Genomic DNA, 19091 nt, shown 5'->3' with positions numbered 1-19091 from the left:
GTCTCGCGACCTTTTTTCTTTCCTTCTCTTAGCCGACTGTTTGTCTCCTTTTTACGGATCTTATCTCACCCGGGAGACGCGGAATATCCAGACGGACCGTTTCCACCTCCTCCCCCGCCCCCCCCCCACGTATTTCGTACACTGGGGGGATAAACGAAACAGAGAAACACGCGTGTGGGGGAAGGGAAACACGAGTGAAAAATGCGCGCGGATGATTACGCGAACGACAGAACAGTTTCACTTCCATGGGTGACATTTCGTGACGACGCACAGTGCGGCGCTTTTATGAGCATCCGGGAGAAAAATCATAACTTCTAAGCTAATCAATTTTCGACCAAAATGCCTTAATAATTTGTCGAAGAAAATAGAAAGTCCTTATAGAAAATGATACTTCTATGATTGAATAAAGAGTTAATTGCATTGGTATCAATCTTATTGTTGTATGTAAGCATACATGCAAGTTAAACCGTGTTGCAACAAAAAATTAACAGTACATGCTCGCTGCTTTTGCATGGAAAACAACCGTTAACGTGTCTGAAATAATTAAAAAAAAACAACAACGCCCGTGTTTGCCCCAAGAAAGTAATTTATATTTTAATAAATTGGGCGATCTTATTTTGCTCAAAAGCCAATGAAATCTAATCTAGTAACATTACTGAGGGACGTTAATTCTTATACATTATTACAACTATTAATCAAAATATTTATTCAAAAAATTACTTTTTGCATGTAAAATTTATTTTCCATTAATGAATAATTAATTAAAACATTAATCTGGTATCAAATTCGCGAACAGCGACCCGGAGACCCCCAATATACTATCTATAAAAATATACTTAATACTTTTATAGTGTTTCTAATACTTGGCTAGCCTTTTCATGCCGCTTCGGTCGCCCATCGACGCAGTCGCATTTCGAAAATTCCGAAACATTGGGTCCTTCTAGGTTTTATTTTACGATTGGGCTCTGGCGCGATGGTAAAATCGAGATCGGTTTCTGACTGTAAGTTTATAGTCCCGGGTAATACGCGTCGGAGAATAGGAACGTTGCCACCGACAGCCGTCAGACGTATAAAATACCTTCGACTGTTGCATTCTGTGCGGGGACCAGTAAAAGTTTTAAGGTCAGGAAATGCCTTGTCGTATCGCTATGTGTGCCTCCTCAGTATTTCTTTTTTCCTCCGATACGATTCCCTCTTTACCGGTCACAGGATAAATCGCAAGATTTTCTTGGCTAGAAGTAATAACTACATTTATAAGTTTTCATTGAGATGGCGAGGGACTGAGTCAGAAAATTTTCATTCCTGCTTAACTGACTTTTAAAGGTATACTAAAAATATGGATAAATAAAACTTTCTACGTTTTGCTTAGAGTATTTATATTAATTGTTACAAAAATCTTGTATACCTTTTTAGATCGTGCGTAAGGTTGAACCAAAATTTTGCCTACAATAAGAGCGTAATTACTAGGTAAATACAGGAAATTTTACCTAATTGACGCTCAGATTATGCACAAAAATGGACAATTTGAGAAGAGGACATACGATTATTCGAGCCTTGCAGCTTGTTTTTATACTAGTTGTCAATCGATAACTATAAAAATGAGCCGCAAGACTCGAATAATCGTATCTTCTCTTCCCAAATTGTCCATTTTTGCGCACAATGTGAACGTCAATTAGGGAGAATTTACTATATCTTAATTCTTGTGAATTCTTATTTTAAGCTTAAAGTCGTCTATGATCAAATCCTTACGGTATTACTCTTAATTTTAATAAACCTTGACTGGAAGTGTGCAATGTTTTACATGCTGGACTGAAATATTATCACTGAAATCATTTGTAAAAGTGATATATAAATTACAAATAACGAATTCGACTCTAACTTTGATTACAAAGTAGTACTGCTGTCTTCATAATTTCTCTTCGAATCACGAGTGAACGTATCCAGAATGCAGTGTAAAAAGTATTATAACGTTTATCAAACCGTTGATTTCATTTATTTAATACTGTTGTACCTTAATACTAAACCTACCATGCTCTAAATGCAGCTAAGTGAGGTAGCTTTATAAGAATGAAAAGACTGAATTTATTCAGAGAGTCTTCATAATTTCAACGATTTGAAAGTGAAAAATGGAAGACCGGTTACATTGAATGTCATGATAGATTTAGTATTAAGTTAGCGTATCGAAGGTCCCGCAGTAATGGAGAGACGAACTTCTAATATCTGCAAATGCGGATGGCATCTGGCGGAGGGTAAGAGGCGTGCACCTGTTACTCAGTTGAATGGACGGTTCCTCGCGTACGTAGACACGCGTATGAATATGCATATCGGGTAACATTGTTCGTGAAACAATTCCCCGTCATTTATTCCGCGACCGATACCTCCGGCGCGGCGTATGTGCCGCGGGTGCTCGAAAGATCCCGTTGAATTTCCAACGTGTCTTAAACGAGCCGGACCGCTAAAAGCTACGCCCCATAGATTCAACAATTTCGACACCTCTATTTCGGCGAGGGTTCCATTGTCACGGGAACCGGCTTATCCGCCTTTCTTCCGACAATATTGGGGTTTGTACCGTCCGCCGGTTCAAGGGTGATGCTTAAAGGCTGATGTCCTATCACTATCCTAGTATCTCGGCGTGGCTAACTGGCAGAAGGGGTCGTGGGTCGCGTCCGTGAGACCCGGCTACGTGTTCCGTGTGTCCCTCATAGGTGTTGGATCCTGTCACAAGGCGGCGTGTGCGCGCACACCGCCTTCGCTAGAGAACCTACTAGCAGCTACAGAGGGATAACACCACTTTATGTCTCCGGGAGGTCGTAAAGATACCAGGAGACGTGCCTCCGCCCCATGCCTTCACCCCGGCCCCCCGTCTAGACCAGCGTCAAACCCGTCGGTTCGCACACCGGCTCGCAAACGGCGAAACCATCGTGCGGAACAGAAAATCAGGCGAAACAAAATTGCCCCACGAGCCAGGTCCCCCCTTCGCACGTACGCCGGAGATCGATCGATTCATTTATTAGCTGGTCCCGGGGCAGGCAGACCAGGGACAGGGTAAATAAGGAGGGTGCTGATAAACTCTGGTGCGCGCACCGCGTTCAGGTGAACCACCAACCACGAGAAAAATAATTCGCGGCGCTGGATTGAATTGAAAAGTTTGCTACGTTGAGCAGCGGCGATTAATTGGAATTATTTAGGACCGATGATAATAGCCACGCTGAATGCGGTTCTCCTGGAACGTTCTATTGCCGGGATCTTTCTCAATACTGGACGTCGAGTAGCCGCCCCGGTCGCGCTTTATCGGCTACGAAATACTGGCGGGCTGTGCATTGTGACTGGCTGAGATTAAAGCTATTGTTTTCGTACTCGCTCGAGCCGAATGATTCAACTGGCCGAGGAGCGAGAGGATCGAGAAATAGAAACTCGTTCTCGGACGGGCTTCTGTTCTACACCACGTATGCCGTTCGGGTTTGTTAATTTCCGGCAATAGAGCCTAGTGTCTTATATCAACTGGTCACTTTTTTCAATGGATCGTGACACTGATGGAATTTTGTCTATAGCCGAGTTGTTGCGATCTTTTCCCTTTTGCTGTCCGAGTCGTGGAGATTCTGCGCTATAGTGACCGTAACCTGAACAGTCGTGTTTCAAATTTTCGCAAGGAAAATAGGTCTCTTGATGAGGGATGAGATTGAAAAATTTATCCCTCACGAGGGATGAGGATCTTTAGAGGGATTGTATTGACACTGGCTGTCAATAAGAATTGCTGATCAATTATGAAATAATCTTTGTAAAACGGCGTAACAAACTGATTAAAATCTTATTTGCAATATATGCTTGTAACATCGTGAAGCATGATTTAATTTTTACCAGTTGTGCACGTTATATTTCCTAGTACTCCTCTTCTGTTTTAAGGAGATATAATATTGTATAATTGAGGAAGAGTTTTAGATTAGCAGAATTCTTTTATATGCGATTATACATTACAAGGATTTTATGCAAAATGCAAAGTGTCTGCAGTAACTTCAAGAGACAAAAAGTACATAGACATTTACTTCTTTTTTCAGTAATTTTAACGAATTCAAAATAATGCAATAGTATTTCTAAATCCTTCAAATGTTTTTACTGTTTTGTATTCGATGTACTCATTTTTCTCATAAATGCTTAAAAACCGCAGTCTGTTAATTGTATCTCGATGAATGAAATTGTAAACATTATTGAGATATATGTACGTATCGTGAAATTTTGTTCGCAAAACACAAACATACGCTGTTCAACCGTAATATCCTATTTTAATACAACAAGAATGCCAGATAAAATAGACAGTAATAATTGTACGCCGTTTTGTCCGGTTATTGTTAGGAAGATTCACTTCGTACTCGACCGGAGATAATAGCGCGACGTCAAGTGGTCGATACTTTATACAGCGACGCCATCCGCTGGCTCTTTTGTTACAATCGGTTTTATCTGCGTACATTGTTTGAGTAAATCGCAGAAAACGAATGAAACAACTCGGTTTTCACGGCCGAGAGTGGTGCGCGTATAACTGTCTAATATAGAAAACGGTTTCTGGCCCGGCTCTGTTTATGGCAGCGGGTCGCAATTTTTCAACGTTCCGGGCAGACAGGAAAATTTTGCGGAACGACGAGCTTGGTAATTTCCGAGGACTCGTCACGGTGCGGATGTCGGTGTCACTAATTCATGGATTGACAAGAACGGAAATGACTTATTCTCTCTAACCGGGCGACGATCCCCGCGTTTCCCGCGTAACTTTTGCCTACTAAATGAACCCCTAAATCACTCAGACACGATTTATTATCGTTATTACGCGTCGTCGCGTGGTGGGAGACTGCCAGAACCAGAAAAGCGAATAAAAAACGAGGAACAGATAGTCGGCAGGAGAGCCACAGAGAGAGAAAGAGACAAAAAAAGGGAGAGAGAGAGAGAGATATGGGGTGTCAGAGAGGCGAGAGAGGGAGGGGGAGTGTCAGAGGGGAGAGGGGAAACAGGATTGGCGTTAGTGTTTACCCTCCCGTTCCCGCGGGAATCATCCGTTGGTAGCACTGAATGGCACTATCTGCTTCAACCCCCTTCGTTCGTACGCGGCACCAATGTTTCAAACCTTTCCTTTTTTATTTTTTATTTTTGCACATTCAGCTCTCCCGCCCCCTTTCATTCTCCGCATCTCCGTTTCACTGGTGGCAGTTCAATCTCAAACATTTCCGTTATAAATCCAGTAGAAATGAAATTTTTGGAAATCAGCGTCGCGTCCCACGACCTCTTTGTTGACCTGACAGTCCGAATCTCTCATTGTTTTCCGTTGAATTAACCCAAGATCGACATTGTTCCTGGATACGAACCTTTATTAGTCGTATGGCGGTCGTGATGAATGTGTGAAAGCGGTGGACACAGAGAAAATATGAGGAATCGTTTCGTTATAGATCGCATACTGAAACGCGCAAGGATGATTTAGGTTGCGAAACATTATGTTAATTCAAACCTCCAGGAATCTTTATGAATAATATTAAATATTAAAATGTTTCATAAATATTGTTGAAAATTTCCTCTTTTCTCAACTCGATTTATATAAACTAATAAGTTAATATAATATAATATATAAATTAATAAATTAATATAATATAATATATAAATTAATAAATTAATATAATATAATATATAATATATTATTAATATAATTAATAAATGAATTATTAATTTTTTACTAATTTTAATTATTAAATTAATTGCGTACGTAGATATACATATTTACTAGAATAAGTATAAAAAGTTGTAGCAAACACAAATGTTTAAAATTAGAGAAGAGACGTATATTTAATACAGATCGATATCATCATATCAATCAAAGTGAATATAAATATACGAAATGGAATATCTCCGATTTCTGTAACTTGAGACACGAAATGTTAAATCTGGCAAATCAGTGAGTAAATTCAGTATCGTGTCCGCTACAAATTTCCTGGCGAATTTATTTATTTCGTTGCCTAGTAATTTTAACGAAACAAAAATAATGCAACAGTATGTTTTAATTCCTTAAACGTTTTTACTGCTCCGTATCCTATAGTATAGTAATTTTTGTCATAAATGCATAAAACGAATTGTTTAGTGACGATGTATGTTAGCGTACATTGTACAAAACTGAATGAAATACAATACATTTGACTGAAAGTAATGTAAAAAGAGTTGCAGTCCTCCATTGAAAACAGCGCAATTGCACTGTGTAATTGCACAGATGCGCTCGTTTAAAACATGCAACTGCTCCACGATACAACTTGATAAAACGCAAAGCTTCCCTGTGCAATTCTTTCCCACCTGCAATAAAGACAGAGTAATAGCCCAGTTACTTCACCTCCTACGGGACGCAAATTGTTCGCCAATATTTGCTAATGAGGAAAAAACTCGGTAGAACGAACAACCGTGTGTGTAAGGAAAGCATGCCAGCACGATAGATGCCGCCACAGTCCTGCTGCGCGTTTGATATCCACGTTTCATCGGTCAGAATCAGGGTTTCCGATTTCCGTGGGGTAGGGGCGTCCAATTTTCGAGCCGATATTTTTTGCGGTCGTTACACGGCGAGGTGCGTGTCGGCAGAACCTGGCGTGGATTACAGGAAACTGCGCGAGGGTGGAAATCTGTGTATGTATATAATCGAACAACGGTTGGAAGGAGAAGGCTGAAGAAAGCTGGAGAATGATATGGTTGTCGAGGCAGAGAGGGTTTGGAACCGAAGAGGGCGAAATGGAGGGAGAAGGAGGATCGCCGGGAAGAACGCCGAAAGAGAGAGGGATCCTTTTCAAGGCGATGCCTGGCTCCTAATTGCATGCCAGAGAGTGACTGCATCTCCTCCCTTTTCCCTGCTATTTTCACCTTCTCCATTGCACTCTCATTCTTCGTGCCGCCCGCGCGGTGAGTATTTGCAAGCTGCCCACCCCAACAGCACGCCACTCCGGAAACGTGGCATAAGAAACGTTATTGCGCCACTCCGTGAAATTTCCTGGTACGACCCTGCTGCCGCTATCCCCTTTCTCCATTCCGTTACCCTTTCTTCCCCATTTCTCCGTTCTCCGTTCTCCGAGCGTGGCGCGCGGCTCTCTCACCCTTGGCGACGTACATTCGGAAAAGGCGACGAGCAAGTAAATTACGGCCAGGGTTGACGTTCTTCCGGTATCCTTTCAACCGGGACGCTAATATCGTCGAACACGGGCCCCAGAAAGAAATACAACGCCGGGAAACGGGAATGAAAACGGGTGGTGCGAGTGTCGTTTCATGGTTGTCAAGGAATTTATTTGCTATTCCCGGTGTTCCCGGAATCACGCCGCGACCGGAAAACAGGTGATTTCTCGCGCGAATGCGAGTCATAAGCGCTTCGAATTTTTATAGTCGGCCAGCCAGAGCGGCGGTTGCACCGCGTGGAATCTTCGTTCCCCCGGTACTGTTACTTGTTGATGCAACACTGTCCATTTAAATGCAGTCGCAACGGGCACCAAACGTTCCGAATGCGCAGCTTCCGCGAAACAAACGCCGGAGCGCCTGCGGGTCAAGTGACAATTAAATGTTGTTGTTGGTAATATTTATTTATTAGTGTTCGGTATCGAAGTATGGCGGACAGTTATTAAGGATGATTTAAATTCAGTTGATAAACTAAGCACTTGCCTCTCTCGATCCGTATGCATCGTTTCGTTATCTTTTTCCGTCCGTTCTAGCGAAGCTGTCACGTTGATGATCTTTTTCTGATTAACTTTACATCGGTAATCTGGGACTGGGTCTTTAAATATCCAGGCGAGATTTTCATTTTTGAAACTAGAAAAACCTAAACGACGCCTAAAAGAATTTAATTATCAATTACACATTAAAGTAGGAACTCTCTTCAATAAGTATTTCAGAATTAAAAAAAAATTGTTAAAGCCTAGAACGATAACAAAAATCAAAATCTATCAAAGTCTAGAACAACAAACATCAGAATCTATCAAAGTCTAGAACAATAACAAAAATCAAAGTCTATCAAAGTCTAGAACAGTAACAAAAATCAAAATCTATCAAAATTAGTTAAATGTAGTCGACACTAGAACTATCAAACGTATCAAAATGACTAGTTTTTGATTTTTTCTTTCACAGTTACTGAAATTGCAGGAACGTTTCTATGAGCAATTTGTTCATGAATTTCTTAACTGAAGCATATATAGTCGTCCGAAGTTTAAGTAAATCAAATGTTGTTATTGTTGTAAAACAATACAAATTAGTCGTGTTTAGGTCTAGCCATGCTCGCGTTTCATTGGTCAGTGTTTTCCGTTAATAGCTCATAAACAAAGCCGCGGATTGCATTTTTGCTAAGGAAAAAGTTACTTCAAATGATCTGAGAAATCACCCCTTTCCGAGTGTTAACAAAATTATGGAACACCTTGTGTAGGGTTACAGAGATATCCGACTATGAACGTAACAAAGGAAGTTCGTAAAGTAGAAGTTGAGTGTAAATAACTAATTACCGTATATTAATTTGCGATCGATTCCACTGTATGTACCTGCCGATTAATTCAGGGCGAATGCTGACCAATCAAACGAAGATGGCGAAGCCGTTGATGAGGAGAAGGATGCCCGTGATGGTATTCCAACGTACCAGAAAGCGCCTCAAGTGTTCATTAAAGAGGATTAATTTATTGTCGTAGCTTTAGTCAAAAACAATCGAATTGGTGGCGGTGTCCTAGCAGTATCATTCCAGTACCAATATTCCATTTAAGAGGATTAGTTCACTCGGTAATTTTCAATTTACTGCGCTGCCGTTACCAGTGTTCGCTTTAATTAAATCGAGCTCGACTTCTGTTTCGCGCATCCCACTCGAACCGACCTTCGAGCGGACAGATTCATTTTCCGGACGAGAATATTTCCAGGAAGATCTTTATTAATTAGGAAACAAGGCGACAGCTACTACCATTTTGACTTCACTTCTTGCAATTTTCCGGAAGTTATCGGAAGCGTGTCCTCATTTTCTCAACTACTATATTCTGCAAGAAAATTGATAATGGGTTGCGAAAGGAGAGAGTTCCAGCTTTTAAGTGGGCCTAGGTTCATTGTTGTACGATTCTTTCTTAATAAACACTAAACCTACGGAGCCCTGAAAGTATTTAACCTGTATTGCTTTATAAGAATGACGGAACTAAATTTATTTAATTAAGTTTGAATAATGAACTTCGTCCAATCCTTTCTTAAGAAGGAGACCTCAAAATTTAGAATCCGAGATATTGTTACGTAAGATGAATTCTCGATTATATTAATTATCTCTGTTAATTTCCGAGGTTTAAGCAAAGGTTATCTGTAAATATTGTATGATATCGAAATGGTCATAATAGATTAGAAATCGTTACTTCGCGAGACATTCGAAATTATCAGGTGAGGTATGTTATATGAAATATCACTAATTCCTGGCTTTTTTGCTTTGCATGTAAATACTGTACGTTAAATATGAACCTCTTGTGATACTTTTACGAGTTCGAATCGCGGTAGAGATTTATAGTAATGATGTATATTATTATATTATATTATTATATTATATTATATTATTATATTATATTATTATATTATATTATATTATATTATTATATATTATTATTATTATATTATATTTATAGTAATGATGTAATAATGTGTTAAGTATGAATGTTATTCCGTTCTTTGAAGTCAGAATCAAGGTACACAATAAACATATATTTTATTTTTCTTCTAAGAAGTTGTTACACTCGAAAATTTTCGAACAAATTGCAACTGTTGAGAAAATGGCACGACAAGAGATTAATAAAATACAGGAACAATTTAAGCAAACAGTATTATCACTCTGTGTATCCTTCTTTTTAGAACTAGAAAACGTGTTAGAGAAACACGCGAGCGAGAAGTATGCAAATTGCAACACCTTGTTATATGACAATGGAGTCTAGGGCCGAGAAACGTCCTTAATCGTTACTTGATCGATAAGCGTTTATCGAACGGTCACTCAGAAATTCTCTTATATTCCCATAGAAAGTTATGCTTGAAGTGTAAACTTGCCAGTTTTTTCTCCCGCGAACAAACAGCGCGGTGTGCTGACGTGGTCGAGGGTTACTGGCAGTCCTCTGTACCTGTTGATCCTTGCCGGAATCCTCGATCCGTTCCATTGGTCCTCCATATGGAATCGAGAACAGGGGGAGGTAAATAACTGCCGGTAGGACGAGGGTGAAATTATGCGAGGTTCTTGAAAAGCAATAAAATAAATCATGCTACGCGAGGACACGCGTTGCGGCGTCGTATCCAGGAACCACCACCTTCTTCTGTCCTTGCTCCTCGGGCTGGAGGAGAAAGCTACCGAGGTGACTCGTCCCGCGGGAAATCAAAGAAAGATGCAGTACGACGCGCAGGCACTTTTCCTCATCCTCCGAGCCACCTTCTCTCTCATTCTCTTCCTCCGCCTTTGATCGCCGTGCGCGTGCGGTCCTTTTCCCTCTAAAACGGTTTTCCACACATTTCAAGAATACGTACACTGCCACGTATTCTCCCGTGCGCATTCTTGTTTCTCGACGGGCAACAAAACCGATCGGTCGGTCGGACAGGAAGGATCGGATGGAAGGCAGGAGAGAGGCGGAAGCAGGAAAAAAATAGAGGAGAGAGATGCTCGCCGTGAACGCGAACGCATTGTGTCAGGTCGTGGCGTCGAATCGAAATTCTCTCGTGTAATTCACCGTGGAGACCGCTCCGCAAATTAGATGGCTGGAAATCCAATCGTCGCCTCATCGGTTTACGTATAATCGTTGAACGTCGGATTCGTTTCGGGATCAAGCGACGGGACGGATCGACAATAGTTCTGATTAAGAGTCACTGAACCACAATGTTTATTTACAGTATACCGAATAGACTTTTAGCACTAAAGGGAAGGTTAGCGAATCGGAGAGTGTGTTTAAGGTTACTATTAATGCAGTTTATTGAATTGCTATCGATGAGCACGGGCGCGACTAGCGTGGTGTCGTAGGACTAGTAACTTAGGACAGACTGAGCTTTTGGAGTTGCGCGTTTGTCTCTTTTATACTGGAAGAGAAGAAAGGAATAGATGGACTTTCGTAGGAAAGGAGAAAGATGGGAAAGTCCCGTGCGGGTCGAGGTGTCCAGATGTGAGGAGAATTGTTTTATTAGGGGTGCGTGATTTTTAGGGAATTTTGAGGATTAGGAACGGTACTTGTTTTATTGCTAGCGGCCGCGCTCAGGTAGAGGGATGCGACGCCACAGACTTGTCAAAAGGGTGAAGAACCGGCAGAGGGGATTTAATAATTCGAAGTTAATCGATAGTTACCGCCACACCATCGGCGGAACTTGTTCTAGTCCAACAGCTTGAAACGAATTCATTTCGTTTTAAGATTCACAGCCATCAGCTGTTTACTTGCTTTGCGCACGATATCCCGAAGAAGTTTAGAAATTTTTCATCGAATCCAGCGGTGGAGAATTAATTGATCGTTTTGTTTACCTGTGATAAATATTTTCTGGAGTAGTTATCTTGGCAGGCAGTTTACGGTGATAAGAATTCTGAAATTAAAATCGTAGGTTTCGACGTAGTTTATGGTAGTTTTTGTTGGAGCTCTTTCGGAAAGCTTCGTTCTTTCGACTCGTCGACGGACCAGACGATAGGGTATACGTATAAAATATAGAATACGTGCACATATACACTGAGCGCAGTAATGTGTACATGACGATAGAGAACACGAGAAACCACTCAGAGAACGTGTTCAAATCGCTGTGTCTTGAGATGAGGGAGAGACAGACTTAGAGTCGACACGCGGGCACACGATTGCAAAGTTTATGCGTCTCTCGTTTTTCTACTTATCTGACCCCTCACATTATGCAACGAAAATAGCCAAAGAAAATACTCGTACGTGACGTGCGGGTCATTGTGTTAGTTCTCCAATTTATTTTTTTTATTATATTTGCACAATATTACAATCAACTGTGAAGTAGAATTTTCAGTAATTGAAAGGATATATATTTTAATTGTAAATTATTCTGATTACATTTCTTATCATTTTTACTTCTACTGTGGCATATATGTATATACATATAAGAAATGTAATCATATTTATTATTAAATCAGCTTTGCAAATCATTCGTTAATCTTCACTGTACACCTTGCATAAAAATTTCATATGGTACACACGAGGTGTCATGCACACCAGAAAATTAAAACGGCTGTCACGGTTAAACTTCATATTATTTCGGGTCCGAAAAATTAGTAAATATTCTTCAGACGTTCTAAAGTAAAGGTGAACAGCGTTTTTCTTAAAAATATCACTGTTATGTAGTAAAAAAAATCCGGAAAGTTCTCGCCTTGTGACTTGTTCAATACTTCGAACGCGGATCGAGTCCGTCCCGACCTTCTGTCAAAGCCTCGTGTTGCGGACTCTCTCGCGGACCCTCTCCCTCGCACCGTCACCTCTCATTGGCCAGTATTTTTCGTTAATAACTCGTAAACAAAGCCACAGATTGCAAATTCGCAAAGGAAAAAGTTACTTCAAATGACCTCAGCTACCCCTCATTTTCGGCTGTTAAAATAATTGTGGGACACCCTGTATATATATGTATATATATGTATATACGTCGTCTGTAGCATATATGTATATATTAGAAATAAATTACTGGACATATCATACGCTGTTTGGTAATTATGTTGGCAATCTTCGCTGATTCTTAAGTGGCTCTTGAAATTACTAACAAATAGGTTAATACGACTCTATCCAATTTATACGAAAATAAAAAGAACAAGTATGTGAAATTAATATGGATTTTTGGCTATCTTGGTTGATAAAGACCACATTTATCAACTTGGCTTTTGATAAAGATTAAATGGAGATAAACAATTTTCTGTATTTGTGCATGCTGTAACATTGGCCCTATGCATTTCAGCACTTCGAAATATATAGATAAAATGAAATAATTAGACAAAAATTGTAATTGCTCTGAGTTTTACGATCAACGTAACCATTTCATTGTTTCAGTTGGATATTCGGATAATACTCTGACACGTAAGCTACGATATCAGACTCAATTAAAAGTCATTATTTCTTCTTTAGGCTATGACATCATTGTCTTTCGTAACGCAGACATCTAGATAGTATAGATACGATTATTCAAGACTAGTGGCTCTGACTAGTTACCGAATGCCAGCAACTATAAAAACGAGCCACAAGCTGGGATAATCGTATCTCCTCTCACGAAATTGTCCATTTTTGTTTACAAGCCGTGGGACAATTGGAAAAAAATGTACTGTAATCGTATCAATTGGACATTCGTTGTCATAGGTATCTCAACTGAATAACTATCTTCCTCGCAACTACCGTTAACAAACTCACCCGAAAGTCATTACTGCTTGTTTAGACCATAACATTTTTAATAACGCACATATAAGGATGGTGTATGTCCACAGGAACTGTTAAATCTATATATGAACAACGATATAGCGCGAATTTTATCCGTTTATAGACTCAATGAAGCTTACATTTACAACAAAAGAAAAGTTTTTAATGAGTCAAAGCGAACTTTATTACGAGGTGAAAGTAAACACAAGGTGAAGTAAACACGAGGTGAGGTAAACACAAATGAGAAAGTACAAGTAACATGCTCCATGTTCTTTTTATTGCTAACCGCTTGCAAAATTTTCGACTGAAAAGATTAATACAACTACAAGCAAAACGGGTTCATGGCTAAGAGGGGATCTGTCTTTGGCGATACTTCGACTCCATTTTTCTGGAAGTCCGCAAAACTGCTCTGCAGGACCGTCTTTATCAGACGCGGCTCACGCACGACCAGCGCAGGCGTGAAAACGTCGTACAGGCCGAACATGCTGTGTTTGTTGCACTTCTTGTACAGGTCCTCGAAGTGATCTGTCATGCTTTTTCTGACCGTGTACACCGGCCACATGTGACCCAGGAACGGCAAGTATCCATCCGGCATTGGGATCTTGTGTCGCTGCCAGAAAGTGTAGGTCTTCACCAAGTAGATCACAAGTGACACGAGTGCACCGAGAAGCAGTGCCAATGTCAAGCTATCCATTGTCACGTCTTTGTGTGCGCTGCATGCGATCTGCTAGTTAATCACCGACTACTGCGCTGTGGTAGACAAGAGTCGACTCTTGTGTTTGCGCTTCATACGTGGTCTCGGGAGACTGTAAACTTCATAGTTGCTATCAATGTAAGTGGGAGACGCTGGCGCTGATGCTGATAATTAAAACACTCGTCACATCGAGGTTGTCCGGATGCGTCCGCATCGCGACACCGTGTTGCGTTAGACTCTCATGAACGATGACTTGTGAATTTCCTGGTTACTAAATATTCATTGTGCACAGGTTGATCATAGTTACTGGACAGATTAATACGAATGATTTCAAAATCTTGATTTGCAGTTACTGTAAGTGCAACAGTTTCGTGAGAGATTGTTGAGAGAGTTCTTTACGTAGTACTGTTAATTTGTAGAGTATTTTTAATACTTATGGTATTGCCGCACTTGCATGTAAGCTCGTTAGATTGGTACAAAACTAATTGTGCTTTTGATTTGTCAGCTGTCAAGAAATACCCACAGTTGTCGTGGAATAACTTTTTTAAAACTAGACTAAATGACTTGAATTTTTTGAAAAATTCAAAAATCTAGTTTGCTAGATAACGAGTCTAAAATTTTTTGGAACAATTGGCACTGATTTGAACCATAAAAAATAAGAGAAATAATGTTTTCTCAAATTTTTATCCGAATTTGTGAATTTTTATTAACCAAAATGTCTACGTTTTGTAGGAATTGGCATTTCTAAGATCTTTGGATTATAAGATCTAGGAGACAATCAGTCATCGGTTAGCCGGGATATCTTACTTGGTTGAAGCAGTTCCCTGGTAATTTAAAATACCGGGTACGAATCCCGGTTTCAGAATATCTGATGATCTACTCATTTTCTCCCACACAGTGTTGCTATTTCCACTGGCAATGCTAAAATTAATACTTTTTATGAAAGTTTTAAATTATGTAAAAAAGTTTCTTGATTCTGACAGATCCAAAATATGCTTAATTTACTGGTTTAAGTGGCTCACAAGAGTATTACTTATGATACGAATCTATTAATTTATTAAAAAAATTAAATTGGAGATTCAGAAGAAGAAGAAGGAATATATTAGGTTCATATGGATTTCTGCTCATCTTGGTCTTACCGGTAATTAAGCTGTCGACAAAGCTGCCAAAGGAATCTGCAAACTCAAATGACAGGATAAAAATTGCAGAGACGACATACAGTATGCAAATAGCTTTATTAAAAAAACTATCACGAATCTATAAAACCCCAATCGAACCAATTGTGAATCCGAACAAAAATACTAAACAATTTAAAATCTAAAGCCATGACAGACGGCCCACATCCAGATGGTGTACGCCGATTGAAACTGATGAACTTATGTAAGAAAGTTGACATTTCACGAATTTTGTCACCTTATAAGCTGAACGATATATGCGAGCTGCTGAAAATTCATTTAGAACGAACGGACAGTTTTTAATGATACAAAGGAAACTTTGATATGAGCTGAAGAAAAATCGAAAACAAAAACTGCAACAGGAACAATCGTACATTTGCTGAATGATTAAATATAAATCAAACGGCTCGAGCAACAAAGTTCACGTTGTAATTATTGCAAGTCACTTACAAGTTCTTTGAGTACATAGAAATTCTTTGAGATATAGAAAAAACGTACAAATAAAAACCAGATATAGCAAATATTTTACAATTTCGAAATTTTACACCAAATACCAGTAATAGGCTCAGACAAGAAATGATATTTAGACCACTTCAACGGAAGTGGTGTTTTCGGGGACATCTCTATCTTATAATTGTTCAAAAGAGTAGCCATGCAGGATTTGATCACTAACATAGCCATCCTCATTCCAACGCACATGCGAGGACCTTCGCCGAATGGAAGAAAAGTCATCTTCTCGATATCTTGCTTCCTTTCCTCACTGAACCGGTCAGGATCGAACACCTCCGGATTGCTCCAAAACTCTGGATCATGGTGCACAGGAGTCATCGGTATGTACACTTCCATGCCAGGTTGCATGCGTACACTCAATCCATCCGAACCGACCAATTCGCACTCATTAGTGCACACTTTCTTCAGGTAGACCCCAACGGGGTAGTGACGTTGCGACTCACTTATCACTTGGTCCATGTACTTCAACTCTTTCAGAGCCTCGAACGTCAGTACGCCGTCGTTGTCAGCTATCGTCGTACGAATCTCGTTCCTCAGCTTCTCCTGAATTTCGGGATACTTGGCCAAATTGTGGCCGAGGAAAGCAAGCGTCAGCCTGCTGGTCTCGAATCCATCAAAGAAAAGGGAGAGTGTCTGTGAGGTGATTCGTTCCTCATTCATTTCTCCCTCTGCTTGCTCTTGCTCGATCATCAGCTGGAAGAAGTCGTGCTTAGGTGTCGGATCCTTCAGTCTAATGTCCAAGTTCTCATGCACGACCCGTCTGAAGAACGCGTCCATTCGTTTGTCCAGTAACGGGATTCCAAGGAAGATTGTTATGTTCGATTTCAAGAACGCGAGATTGGTTATGAAAGCGGACAACAAATTCGGACTGAACATCATCAGGCCGATCGAGTGGAAGGAATTCGGCGGCGGGTTGTCCTCGTAGCTGTACCCTTCGATGCCCAATCCGGCGTTCGCGACGGACTCGGCCGTGAACCGTCCGAAAAAGTGTTTCAGCTCGACCTCGTACTGGTCCTTCGACTTTAGCTGCTTCTCCAAGTACGTTTGCTGCTTTTTGCATACCTGGGTCACGGCGGTGTATAGCTTCTTCAGGCGGGCGTTGGAAAACGCGTTGGTTAATCGCTTCCTTCCGTTCTGCCATACTTCGCCGACAGTCAAAAACGGGTGTATGGCTAATAAAGGATCCTTCTTCGGCGATATGTCCATTCCATTCTTTTGGAAGTTCGCAAAGCTGCTCTGCATGACCGTCTTTATCAGACGCGGCTCACGAACCACCAGAGCAGGTGTGAATCCGTCGTATAGGCCGAACATGCTGTATTTGTTGCACTTCTTGTACATATCCCCGAAATGATCCGTCATGCTTTTCGTGACCGTGTACACTGGCCACATGTGGCCGAGGAACGGCCAGTATCCATCCGGAATCGGGATCTTCCGTCGCTGCCAGAACGTGTAACTCTTGACACAGTAGATCACAAGTGGCACAATTGCACCGAGGAGTAATGCCAATGTCAAATTTTCCATAGTGGTTTCGTTGCACGCAATGCGCGCGATCTGCTAGTTAACTACCGACTGCTGCAGCGGGAAGCGAGCGTCGACTCTTGTACTTACGCTTGGAATCCAGAAGGAATAGACGTCATAGGTGTTAACTATGTAGGAGGAAGCGCCATCGAGATTTATATGACACATTGCGCTTTATATTATCGGGTAGCAGTTTCACGAGTTTGTTATGCACAGATTATCCGTCGTTGCTGGACTGCTTGATATGAATGATTTCGAAATTATTATTTCATAGTTACTGATACTGTGATACACAGTTGCTGTGATGATCTTGTAAGAAATTCTTAAGAGAAGCCTTTATATAGTATTGCGAACTAAATTATTATTATAATATAGTATCAGAACTAAATTATAAGCTACTTTAGTAGATACAAGCCTAATTACGATTTTGATTTGTCAGCTTGAAAGAAATACGTAGACTAAAGCTTAAATAACTTTTTATATATTGAACCAGATGGCTTGAATTTTCTTGTGATATTATATTGACAAGATCGTTAAATATTATTTAGGATTAATTAAATATTATTTGAGAATTTAATAAAATTTGTTGATATAATAACGAAATTAATAGAGGATGTTTTCTGAACTTATACATCTGAGGCTGGTATGAACACTTTTGAACATTAGGTTTTGGAGATTTCGATAACTTTTGTGTGTGCATACTGCAAATGGGATCAGATGGGATTAAAGTCATGTGTATAAAATCTAGCTAAATAGTCTTTTTAACATCTCAGAGAAAATCAAGCCTTTTGGTTCAATTTTTAAAAAGATATTGCATTGTGCAACGGAAATAGCCAAATAGAAAACTCGCGCATTATCGATGATTTAATATTATGGTGTGAACTTATCAATGAGCCTATACATTAATTACGATTTATCCTACACGCATTTTGCCTCATTCCTGCATCTTGTTTGGAAATTGAATTAAACGGATCTCCACTATGTGCCAGACCTACAACTAGATAAGACACTTTCACTCCCATCTGTCCAAAATAATCCTGTTAGTAATTACTCTTTTCTAGATATTAACTATCTTTAAGATGAAATATTATATTTAATATTATACTCTATATCCAAGACTTTATTAATCAAAAATGTCTACGCGCCTATTTGCACTGGTAATTCTAAAACTAATATTTTTATGGATATGTTTTTATTAACATAAATTATGTTCTGAAAATTCGTAATATAGATAGAACCAGATATTCTATCTTCGCTGATTATTAAGTAGTTCTTGTTACTATTTGTCACAATACGACTCTATCCAATTTATTAAAAAAATTATAATACAGAATCAAAACTATAGATTCCTGGTTATTTCGATCTTACCGGCAATGAAGCTGTCGATTAAACTGTCAATGAAATCTGCAAAAATATAGGAAATCGGCATGGTACACATCATTTGGACTAATAGAGACCGAGCAAAACTCTATCAATTAAAATCTATTGTCCTAGAATTTCTAGAAGATCACTCATTTTTCCATCTTCAACGCGATTACGTTAAAATAAACTATAAATAAATATATTATAAAAATATGACTCATTCGTATAAAGTTTATGGGAAATGCATTTTTGTTTAAATATTTAACATCCAAAACATAAATTATAAATTTTACTTGTTTCCTACACCCATTTAAACCATTTTTGTATCGTGCACAATACAATATATAATAGCGAAAAAGAAAATTAATTCTTTAAAATGTGTGCGCACTATACAGTGACAAACCGCATCTATTAATTAAAATCCATACGGTTAATATATTTGTAATATTTAAACGAAAACAGCGT

At 39.7% G+C, this 19091-nt stretch overlaps 3 protein-coding genes across 6 annotated transcripts in view; 1 reads left to right on the top strand and 2 right to left on the bottom strand.

The window, feature by feature from the left end:
• Positions 1-19091, top strand: part of LOC143259021 (protein Fe65 homolog) — a 324885-nt gene that overhangs the window by 8890 nt on the left and 296904 nt on the right. The window lies entirely within an intron of this gene.
• Positions 13690-14061, bottom strand: LOC143258915 (putative cytochrome P450 6d5). The gene has a single exon (XM_076519462.1). The coding sequence runs from the start codon at positions 14059-14061 to the stop codon at positions 13690-13692; it is 372 nt and encodes a 123-aa protein (XP_076375577.1).
• On the bottom strand, positions 15278-18975 carry LOC143259017 (cytochrome P450 9e2-like). The gene has a single exon (XM_076519749.1). It carries the CDS (start codon positions 17265-17267, stop codon positions 15762-15764), a length of 1506 nt encoding a protein of 501 aa, XP_076375864.1. The 5' UTR covers positions 17268-18975; the 3' UTR covers positions 15278-15761.

Source organism: Megalopta genalis, chromosome 3 (assembly GCF_051020955.1).
Source record: "Megalopta genalis isolate 19385.01 chromosome 3, iyMegGena1_principal, whole genome shotgun sequence".
Lineage (NCBI taxonomy): Eukaryota > Metazoa > Arthropoda > Insecta > Hymenoptera > Halictidae > Megalopta > Megalopta genalis.
Note: the sequence above shows the minus strand (reverse complement) of the source record. Positions and strands in the feature narration are given on the sequence as shown.